The 10,746-nt window shown below is 59.7% G+C and overlaps 1 protein-coding gene across 1 annotated transcript; it reads left to right on the top strand.

Moving 5' to 3' along the window:
* Positions 1 to 5,923: 5,923 nt before the first annotated feature.
* SOX18 (SRY-box transcription factor 18) lies at positions 5,924 to 10,746 on the top strand. Its single transcript, XM_052785050.1, has 2 exons — positions 5,924 to 6,503; positions 9,029 to 10,746. The coding sequence occupies exons 1-2, from the start codon at positions 6,089 to 6,091 to the stop codon at positions 9,877 to 9,879; spliced, it is 1,266 nt and encodes a 421-aa protein (XP_052641010.1). The 5' UTR covers positions 5,924 to 6,088; the 3' UTR covers positions 9,880 to 10,746.

Below are 10,746 nucleotides of genomic sequence, written 5' to 3'. Positions count from 1 at the left end.
TGCCGTGCAGAGACGAACCACGGTGGAGCTTCACCCAGCCGTGGTGCTCGTGGGCACGCGTGGCTGCAGGGCCGCAGATGGGCAGCTCCGACCCGCCTCCCCAAAAAAGCCAGGCTCAGAAAACCTTCTAATTGCAGTTTTCCTTTCCTTTCCCCAGCACCCAAGAGGAGGTCAGGCGGCCTGGAGCAGCGAGCCTGGGCATGCAGAAAAAGCAGGATCCTGGTTCTTGGCTGCGTCTCCTGCACAGACACCAGTGAGCAGCATTTTCTGCCAATTCGAGTGATGGAAGCAGCGAATAACCCCGGCATGCCCAGGCTCTGCACAGCCCAACTGTCGGCCAGCTGCCTGTTCCTGGGAGGACGCGGTGCCACAGGCAGAGCGCATTTTCTTGCTATAATCGAGAAAAGAAATTGTGCCGATCGGAGCAGCTGAATGGCAGCCAAATCTGCTTCTCGGCGGCTTTTCTACACTCTGTATTCATGTATTTGGCATGAGCAGCTCTGCATTGAGGTAATTCATTAATGCTGAACCAAAAATGTGTTTATGGGAGTCTTGAAATAGTTGGTAGAAGTGTAAGACTTTCCTTCCTAAAAGCCCGGGCTCTCTCTGTGATGGGAACCGAATATTAAAGCAACGACTGCCACCGCAATCAGCTGCCGGGGAAGTGACTCCAGCCAGCGTGCACATGTGTGCCCCCCGCACGCTCAGCCCTCCCTGTGCACCGCACCGTGCCGAAGCCTTTCCCGGTTATTAGCCCAGCCATAAGCACAGTGGCTGGGATTTGCAGCAGCTTCACTCACGCTTGGGGTGTGGGGGCTGCACCCCGGGTTTCACAGGGAGCAGGTCGGGGAGCAAAGACGGGGTGATGTGGCTGGAAGTGCGGCACCCCGAGCTGGTGGGACCATCACCGGAGAGCCAGGGCTGTGCAAGAAGGGCCTGTGGCGGAGCAAAGAAAGGGGAAGGAGAGGCAGGGTGGCCCTGGGGAGGACCAAGGGCTCCGGCCACTGCCCAGGAGGCTACGACGGCTGCGCCTACACGGAGCAAACAGCTTTTTTGGGTTAGCTGTGGGTTTCGCTGCTCGCACAATGGGTATTGCTGTTGTCGTTCCAGTTATAATCCTGTATAAACAAGGCTGACCTCTGGTTATTGAAAAGAGCTGAAAAAGAAAGACAACTTTCTCCGCTTCCTCGGATGTGGTGCCTAATTGCTAGGCTTGGCCGGCACGGTCCGCACCGCGCTCCTGGCTCAGCCCCGCAGCCGTCAGGGACCTGCCAGCATGGGTGGCAGCGAGCACCTGGGCTGGCACGCTCCTGGGGTAGAGAGCCACTGTGGCCCAGGGCACCTTTCCACTATGTCCCAAGTGCCCCTTCACTTGTCAGGTGGAGCTAGAAGTGAAGAAAAAGAACAAATGAGCAGAAAACAGCTGAGCCGGTCATTCCTGGGGTTGAGGCTAGCTGCGATCACCCGTTCTCCACCCGCCGCCCTGACTCAGGTGGGAAAGAGTCCAATCCCCAGCTGGGGACACGGGGGACATGTCACCCTTGCACGGGCACGTGGCTGCTGCTGGGATGCTCCTAACACAGATGCCGTATCGCGTCTACCGGCGCCCGGCAGCCCCCGGCCGGCTTGCTCGGTGCTTGCCAGCTCTCCCTGACCCACTGAACTATTTGTCCACGAGGAAACCGGGTGCTGAGCTGGGCACTGGAAAAAGGGAGGCTCCGGCAAAACACAGAGTGTTTCCCAGCAGATTATTTCAGCCTCCCGGCCGGGCTCACAAGCAGCTCCGGTCCCGAGTCCTTTGCTCTCCAGGAAGCGCCTTTCTTCTGGAAGCCTTTGTTCCAGCAAGGCTGCAGCAGCCCCAGGGGAGCCCAAGGGACCCGTCGGGGCAGGGGCACCTCTTGGGGTGCCAGGGGAGCTGCCAGCCTGGGCAGCCCTGCACGGGTCCCCCCACATTGCGTGAGGAATGTCCCTGCTCCCCTTGGCCACCCCTGGTAAAGGGCATCTCCTTCGGGATGAAGAAGAAGGCGCGGGTGTAGGTCACATCCATCCTGCCTGGCTGCACCGCACCGCGTCCCTGTGCAGTGTGGCCTAAAGATAATTATTAGCTGTAATTAATAAGAAATCTCTTCCTCTGAAATATCTCATTCATCCAATCGGACACACCACGGCGCCAGCCCCACACCGGTAATTGCATGGTGATTAATTCATTAGCGGCATGAACGTATCTAGAAGCGAGGCTGGTCTGCGTGACCAAGTGAAGAAGGTGCTGGCCACCACAGGAGGGTGCAGTGCCCGCACCCAGGCCCAGGGACAGATCCTGCTCCTGCCCCACTGACTGCTCCCCTTTGTGCCTTGCACCCTCTGCAAAATGAGAATAAAAAACAATTTTCCCATCACAGTTCAGGGCTTTGCTGCTGCTGTGCCGCGGGGGCCCTGCCAGCATTCATCTGCCACCTCTGTAACCTGGATGCAAATTTTGGGGGTAAATCTCTTGGATTTGGTTGCACAGCCCCTAGCCCAGCCTGGGGCTCCTGCACCCACTCGCAGCCATCGGCAGCAGAAATATCTATCGGGCTCTTGCCTTCTTGCTGTCCCCCCCGCCCCCCAAGCCCCCAAATCCCCGAGACCCCTTGGGATGCACCAGGTGGTGCCGCATCTATTTTTAGGCGGGTGGGAGCTCAGCATCGGACCCGGCTGGGAGGAATAACCAGGAGCCAGAGGCACGGGCTGGGGGCGGGGAGGGAAAATGCCTTTGTGCTGGGGAGCGGAGGCTGCCGTCCCTGCCACGCTTCCTCTGCTAGGTGTGGTGCTGGGCTGCATGGGATGCTAGGAAGGGAAACCGGGGGCCGGGGTGGGGGGGCGGCGAGCCGCCAGCCCAATAAAACTGGGGGGGGGGGGGAAGAAAAAAATAAGAAAAAAAAAATAATAGACAACTCCTGAGGTGGTGTGCTGGGCCAGGGTCCAGCTCGCCCAATGCCAGGCCCAGCAAGGAGGGCACAGGGAGAGGTGACCCAGCTGGCGTGCACGCCGATCTTATCTCTGCCCAGGGATGTCCAGCGCTTTCTCCCTGCGTGCCGCTGCAGATACGGCCAGTGAGGAGCCGGGGCCGGTAGGTCACCAGCACCTGGTGCCACATACCCGCGTACCCACATCCCCAGGGCAGCGGGGCAAAAGGAGGGGGATTTATGCATCCGTTCCCCCCCAGGAAAGCTGAGCTGGGCACAGACCCCGCACGCTTCACCCCACACGCCGGCTGGGTGAGGGTGCTTTTGCTGTCTGGAGTGGGTGCTGGCTGTGGGGAGAGGGAGCGGAGCGGTGTGGCATTGCCCACACAGGCAGGCAGCGCGGCCCCTCCATAGCCCTCCTGGGCCAGTCCAGGCATTTTTTGGGTGCTTTGCACCCAGGTATTTTTGCACCCGGGCATTTTTAGGTGCTTTGCACTCTGCTCCATCCTCCCTTGCAGCTCTCCTTCCCTTCTCTCCCTGCTTTGCAGCTCTCATCCCTCCTCCTCCAGCAACCGTGTCCTTCTTTTTGTCCTCCACCACCCTCCCTGGCTCTTCCCCCCATCCCCGCACCGGGATGCAGCATCAGCAGCGAATACACTGCGAGGCAGGGTTTGCACTGTACACATGCTCTGGGGTCAAAGTGCCCGGCTTTGCTCCATGGGCAGAGGAGGTCCCAAACAACCCCAGTGCAACAGGGACAGCAGCACGGCTCTGATCCCCCCACCCCACGCCTCCCCAGTGTAAGGAAAGCATCGCAAGCCCACTGCCATCCCTTGCGGAGGAGGCCCACGCTTGGAGATGTTGCCCAGAGCAAGCGTGGCAGTCACGAGGCTCTGTATCTGCCTTCCTCCCCCCCCCAGGAGGGTTTGCCATGGCTCTTAGCACCGTTTCCAGAGCTGGGAAAAAACTAAGCTGCCCCCTCTCCCACCCCGCTGCAGCTCATCCCCATCATGTCCCAAATGCCAGCCGGTGGCACCAGGTCCAGCCATGGCCCTGAGCCCGCCCGGAGGCCAGGGATGCTGCTGGGGCCATGTGGGAGGCGCAGGGTGGATGCAAGCAGGGAAAGCGCCGCGTGCTCGGCCAAAGCCCGGGAGAAGGGCCAGGATCGGCGGCGGAGGATGTTCCTGGGATGTCCCCAGCAGCTGCCCAGACCGGCTGCTCCGAAGGCTGCTCACTTCACCCCACAAGCAGCCACGCGACGTGGGCTGGGGGCCCCCAGGTCCCCCCCAGCACCCACCTTGTTGCTCCTGGGGCTGGGGCAAAAAGCCAAAGCCTCCGGCGACTCGGGGGCTCGGCTCCGGGCAGCGGCACGCGGCTGCTCCTCCGGCATGGCGAGGCTCCAGCACCCTCCTCGGCTGTACGGCCGGGGCAGGATGGGGAAGAGCGGAGAAGAGGCTACTTGCAGCCGTACAGGCTCTCCCGTGGACTGGTGCTGATTTGCTCTTGCAAAATATTAATAAGAGGCTCCAGGAATGTGAAGAAAATCTAGCCCGAAACCTCTGTCGCTCCTGGCTAGCGATTGAAGAATAAATGAGACAAGATTTTTTTAATTTTTTTTTTTTTTTAAGGCCTTTGTTTTGTTTAGGGTTAACAGCAGATCGGCTTTTTCAAATCACTTCCAGACACACAGAAACCATGGCATGCAATACTCCACCACTGTGAGGAGGCTGGGAGCTGGGCTCTTGCGCAACCCAGTGCCCCAAGTCTTCCTAACGCTGAGGTTCAGATTTCAGGCTGGGGTCCTGGGCATGTCTGCAGCTGGAGGGGGCTTGGAGGCAGATACCAGAGCTGGGGCATCTTTCACACCTCAACCCGATCGCCTGGGGGGTGTCGGGGAGCAGGGACAGTGTGCAAGCAGATCTTGCTCACAAACGGCTCCCGCAGAGTTCCAAACTCCTCCGTGCCAAGGGCAGGAAGGACCTTCAGACCACCTAGCCTGGCCCTTGGCACTGCAAATCTCTGCTGGACGGTGGCCAAGTGAGCAGAGCAGTGACCTGGTGGCGGGGGACACGCTGCATCTCCGCGGCTGCCGATGGCAGCGTGCCGTGGGTGTGCTGTCGTGCCCACGGCGCGTGCGGCAATGGTACGGCCGTGCCAGCCCCAGCAGCGCAGCTCGGGAGGCAGATTTTAGCTGCAATTAGCTGGCTGCCGGTGAACCCCCCCATTCCTCAACAGTCCCTAGGCTGAAAGGCTGGAAACGCATTTCTTTTCATGTGAATGGTGCTTAAAAGCAAGGAGCCGTTTCTCGCCCCGGCACTGAAATTCCCACCAGAAAATTGCTGGGGAAAGAGGGCTTGCCCCTGCCTTCACCCCAGGGCTGCTCCCGACCCCGGACGGGGAACGCTGGCCAAAACACACACACGAAATAAGTCATAAGAAAAATAAACGCAAAGCCCCAAGCACCTCTGTCCGCCTGCAAACAGGCAGCCTGGCAGGCAAATCTAAACACTTCCCTGCCTCGTCTCGGAGGGGCTGCGGGGGGGGCACAGGCAGATCGCAAGTAGCCAGGAAAGGGGCTTGCAAAGAAAAAAAAGAAGAAGGAAAGAAAGGAAAAGAAGGCAGAGAAAAAATTAACAACCCTCCTCCTTGGAAGGAAGGGAACTGGGCAGCAGCGTCCACACCGGTCCCAGCCCGGCCCTCCCCGGGTGGCTCTTCCTGCTGGTGCCTGGGGACGCCCCCCTTCCTCCTCTTCCTCCCCCTCATCTCCTCCTTCTCCTCCTCCTCCTCCTCGCCCGCATCATCATCTCCTCCTCCTCCTCCTCCTCCTCTCCCTCTCGTCCTCCTCCTCCTCCTCCTCCCCTGCGCCCCGCTGATTGGTCCAGCCCGGCTATATTTTGCCCCTTCCAGCCCAGCATCATCCCAAAAGTTTTTTTGGGGGGGAAAGGGGGGAAAAAAAAAATAAAAGAGGAAAAAAAAAAAAAGGAAAGAAACCAAAACAAAACAAGCCGACCCCAAATCCCCCCGAAGCGGAGGCGAGCGGCGGGGCTGCTGCTCGGCGGCTGCTGGACCCGGTGGGACGCGGCGGGACCCGGTTCTCTCTCCGGCACCCGGTCGGGTCGGACACAAAGTGCTGTCCAGCTGGAATGAATATATCTGAGTCTAACTACTGCCGAGAGGAGATATCGCAACCCCGGGGCGACTGTTCATGGGTCACCGCCGCCGTGCCGGCCGCTGAGCCCGGGCTCGCCTTCCCGCGCCCCCCGGGAGCCGCCTCCCCCTCCAGCCGCACTTCCAGCCCCGAGCCCGGCTTCGCCTTCGGCCCCGGTCCCGGCGGCGCGGCCCCCGCTGCGGCCCCCGGCGCGGCCCCCAGCCGCACGCCCAGCCCCGAGCCGGGCTATGGATACAGCCCCCCGGCGGGCCGCGCCGAGGGCAAGGCCGGCGAGGATTCCCGGATCCGCCGGCCCATGAACGCCTTCATGGTCTGGGCGAAGGATGAGCGCAAGCGGCTGGCGCAGCAGAACCCCGACCTGCACAACGCCGTGCTCAGCAAGATGCTGGGTGAGCGGGACGGGCGGCGGGAGGAGGGCGGGGGGTGGGTGGGGGTGCGGGCTGCGAGGGTGCAGGGATGGGGGATGAGGGGGTGCGGAGGTAGGGAGGCAGGGATGGAGGGGTACGGGGCCGGGGCTGTGAGAGTGCAGGGATGTGGGATGATAGGATATGGAGCTGAGGAGGCAGAGATGGAGGGGTACGGGGCTGGGGGTGCAGGCTGCGAGGGTGCAGGGTTGTGGGATGAGGGGGTGCAGAGCTAGGGAGGCAGGGATGGAGGGGTACAGGGCTGGGGATGGAGGGGTACGGGGCCGGGGGTGTGGGCTGCGAGAGTGCAGGGATGTGGGATGATAGGATATGGAGCTGAGGAGGCAGAGGTGGAGGGGTACGGGGCTGGGGGTGCAGGCTGCGAGGGTGCAGGGGTGTGGGATGAGGGGGTGCGGAGCTAGGGAGGCAGGGATGGAGGGGTACGAGGCTGGGGGTGCAGGCTGCGAGGGTGCAGGGGTGTGGGATGAGGGGGTGCGGAGCTAGGGAGGCAGGGATGGAGGGGTACGGGGCTGGGGATGCGGGCTGCGAGAGTGCAGCGGTGTGGGATGAGGGGGTGCGGAGCTGAGGAGGCAGAGATGTGGGGGTACGGGGCTGGAGGTGCAGGGATATGCGGGTATGGGGCTGGGGATGTGGGCTGCAAGAGTGCAGGGTTGTGGGATGAGGGGGTGCAGCGCTAGGGAGGCAGGGATGGAGGGAAAGAGGGCTGGGGATGGCAGGGTAAGGGGCTGGGGATGCGGGCTGCAAGAGTGCAGGGCTGCGGGGTGCAGGGGTGCGGAGCTAGGGAGGTAGGGATGGAAGGGTACAGGGCTGGGGGTATAGGGGTATGGGGCTGGGGATGCGGGCTGCAAGAATGCAGGGCTGCAGGGGTGCGGAGCTGAGGAGGCAGAGATGTTGGGGTACGGGGCTGGAGGTGCAGGGATGTGGGGGTATGGGGCTGGGGTTGCGGGCTGCAAGAGTGCAGGGCTGCGGGATGATAGGATACGGAGCTGAGGAGGCAGAGATGTGGGGGTACAGGGCTGGGGTTGAAGGGATGTAGGGGTATGAGGCGGGGGATGTAGGGATAGGTGGTTATGGGGCTGGGGGTATGGGCTGCAGGGGTATAGGGCAGTGGGATGCAGGGACACGGGATTGGAGATGTGGGTTGCAGGGGTACGGGGTATTGGGATGCAGAGTTACAGGGCTGGTGATATATGCTGCAGGGGTACGGGGTGTTGAGATGCAGGGATACAGGGCCGAGGAGGTGAGTTGCAGGAGTATAGGGCAGCAGAATGCAGAGATACGGGGCTGGGGCTGGGGGTTGCAGGGGTACAGGGTATTGGGATGCAGGGATACAGGGCTGGGAGTGCGGGATGAAGGAGTACGGGGCATTGGCATGTGCGCTGCAAGGGTACGGGGCTGTGGGACGCAGGCTGCAAGGGTATGAGGCAGCGGGACGTGGGATGCAAGGATACGGGGCCACGCTAGCCAGGCTGCAGGGATACAGGACTGCGGGATGCAGGCTGCAAGGATCTGAGGGTGCAGGAGCTGGGTTACAAGGATGGGGTGCTGCGGGATGCAGGGATAGGGTGCTGTGGGGTTCAGGGCTGGGGGATGCCGGGCTGCGGGCTGCAAGGTGAGAGAGCTGCAGGATGTGAACTGTAGGGATATGGGATGAAGGGATGCTGGCTGCAGGGATGCGGGGCTGTGGGGACGTGGGCTGTAAGGATGCAGGGCTGTGGGATCAAGGGTTGTGGGGTGCAGCACTACAGGGCTGTGGGATATGGTGATAGAGGATGTGGGAATGTGGGGCTGTGGGTTGTGAGGATACAGAGCTGCATGTACGCAAGATGCAGGGAAACGGGGCTGCGGGGTGCAGAGGTACAGGGCTGTGGGGATGCAGGATATGGGAATACAGGGCTGCAGGATGCGGGATACACGACTGTAGGATGCGGGATGTGGGAACACGGGAAGCAGGATATGGGTAGACGGAGTTGCAGGATGCGGGACAACGGGAAGCAGGATATGGCCAGATGGGGCAGCAGGATGCGGAGACATGGGGCTGCGGGGTGCGGGGACGTGGGATTCAGGATATGAGGGTGCGGGGTTTGGGGATGGGCGATTGGGGCTGCAGAGGTGAGGGACTGGGGATGCGGGATGCAGGGAAGCAGGCATGCCGGGGACTGGGCTGTGCCGAGGGGCAGCGGGTGGCAGAATCCCCTGCCCTGGCAGAGGGGTTCCCGCGGCCCCCCCCGGGGCTTTGCACCCCCATTCTCCCACTGCGCCGAAGTGCTGGCCACAGCCTAAGCCTGGTGCTGGGACATGGGGACAGCCCTGCTTGGGCTCCCATTCCCCAGCCCCTCCTTGTCCCAGCACCAGGACCCCGCTCAGGCGCCGAACCGTCCGAGGGAGCCCTTCCCACCCCACGGGCTCCCTCTCCGTGGGTGCCTCCGCGCCCCGACCAGTGCCGGGTGACCAAGCCGGTGTCACAGAACTTTTCTTTCCGCTTCCAGGCCAGTCATGGAAAGCGCTGAGCGCAAGCGACAAGCGTCCCTTCGTGGAAGAGGCAGAGCGGCTGCGAATCCAGCATCTCCAGGATCACCCCAACTACAAATACCGCCCAAGGAGAAAGAAGCAAGCCAAGAAAATCAAGAGGATGGAACCCAATATCCTCCTGCATAACCTTTCCCAGCCTTGCAGTGACAACTTCAGCATGAGTCACCATGGCGGCAGCCAGCCGGGCCACCCCCAGCCTCCCCCACTTAACCACTTCAGAGAACTCCACTCCATGGGGTCGGATATTGAAAACTATGGCTTGCCAACTCCTGAGATGTCTCCCTTGGATGTCTTGGAACAGACCGAACCGGCGTTTTTCCCTCCGCACATGCAGGATGACTGCAACATGATGCCCTTTCGCGGCTACCACCACCATCACCAGATGGAGTTTCCCCAGGAGAAGTGCATGGGGCGGGACGTGGCGGTGCCCTACGCGCAGACCCCCTCGCACTTGGCCGACGCCATGAGGACTCCCCATCCCTCCAGCATATACTACAACCAGATGTGCTCGGGAACTCAGAACGGGCTTTCTGCCCACCTGGGCCAGCTCTCTCCCCCACCTGAAGCCCACCACATGGAGAGCGTGGATCACTTGAACCAAACCGAGCTGTGGACAGACGTTGACCGCAACGAGTTTGACCAGTATTTGAACATGAGCAGGACTCGTCCCGAAGCCTCGGGACTCCCTTACCATGTCTCCCTGTCCAAAGTGACTCCTAGAAGCATCTCCTGCGAGGAGAGCAGCTTGATATCCGCCTTGTCCGATGCCAGCAGCGCTGTTTACTATAGCCCCTGCATCACCGGTTAGGTTGGCCCCACCGTCCGATGCTCTCACCGGGAGAGCCCCGACTCTCCTCTAAAAACAAAAAGCCATCCTCCTTTAACCACGAGCTCCATAATATTTAGAGTATCTCATTAAATGCATCGCTTTCTTTTGTTTGTTTTTTTTTTATTTTGGATTTTTTTTTTTTTTTTAGAGAAAAAACATGCTGAACTCACTGATATACCGTATAACTATATAACACAGATAGACGCCTTTCCCAAGCACTAGCCTGCCTGCCACGCTCCCCGCTCCAGCCCTCGGCAGGGCGTAGCTGTAGCTCCCACCAGCTCGAAGGGGCATTTCTAAGCCAATTCCAGTAAATCCTGCCTGAAACAACCACCACCAGGACAAGCCGAAGCGACCTGCCTCCAGTATTTAACCCAAGGGCAGGCGAACTTGCGGGAGGGGAAAAAAAAAAACTTTTAGGAAGACTTTGGCGGGGCCATTAAAGAGTCGGCGCCCGTTAGGGGTGGGCTTTAGGACAGTTTTTACTGTATTCTCAGCAATATATTTTAATTGGGCAACAAAACTATATTTTTACTAAGCATTTTTATATATAAAATGGTATTTAATGTCTTTGGGGTTTTTTTTTATTAGACTTTTTAAAAATAAATCAAGGGATATCCATGAGATCTAAAGCATTTATGTAGCAAAGCTGGATTTAAAAAAAAAAAGGGGGGGGGGAGGAGATATTTTGTGAAAAGGGAATGACAATGTAAATATTGTGGAACAATTGACTGGAATTTTGTACAAAAGAAAAATATGACTGCAAACACTTTTATTGTCTAGAACTGTATGGAGAGCAAACTGTTTTATACTGGTTAATTATTAAAACATCTTCATATAATTGTT

Source organism: Harpia harpyja, chromosome 1 (assembly GCF_026419915.1).
Source record: "Harpia harpyja isolate bHarHar1 chromosome 1, bHarHar1 primary haplotype, whole genome shotgun sequence".
In the NCBI taxonomy this organism is placed as follows: Eukaryota; Metazoa; Chordata; class Aves; order Accipitriformes; family Accipitridae; genus Harpia; species Harpia harpyja.
The sequence above is the reverse complement of the archived record's forward strand: the minus strand, read 5'-3'. Positions and strand labels throughout refer to the sequence as shown.

What these genes read in the sequence shown, in the direction of transcription:
- SOX18 (XM_052785050.1), top strand. Translation starts at nt 6,089, where the DNA reads ATGAATATATCTGAGTCTAACTACTGCCGAGAGGAGATATCGCAACCC. An exon ending in CGTGCTCAGCAAGATGCTGG is followed by an intron (nt 6,504 to 9,028) that starts GTGAGCGGGACG and finishes TTCCGCTTCCAG; the next exon opens with GCCAGTCATGGAAAGCGCTG.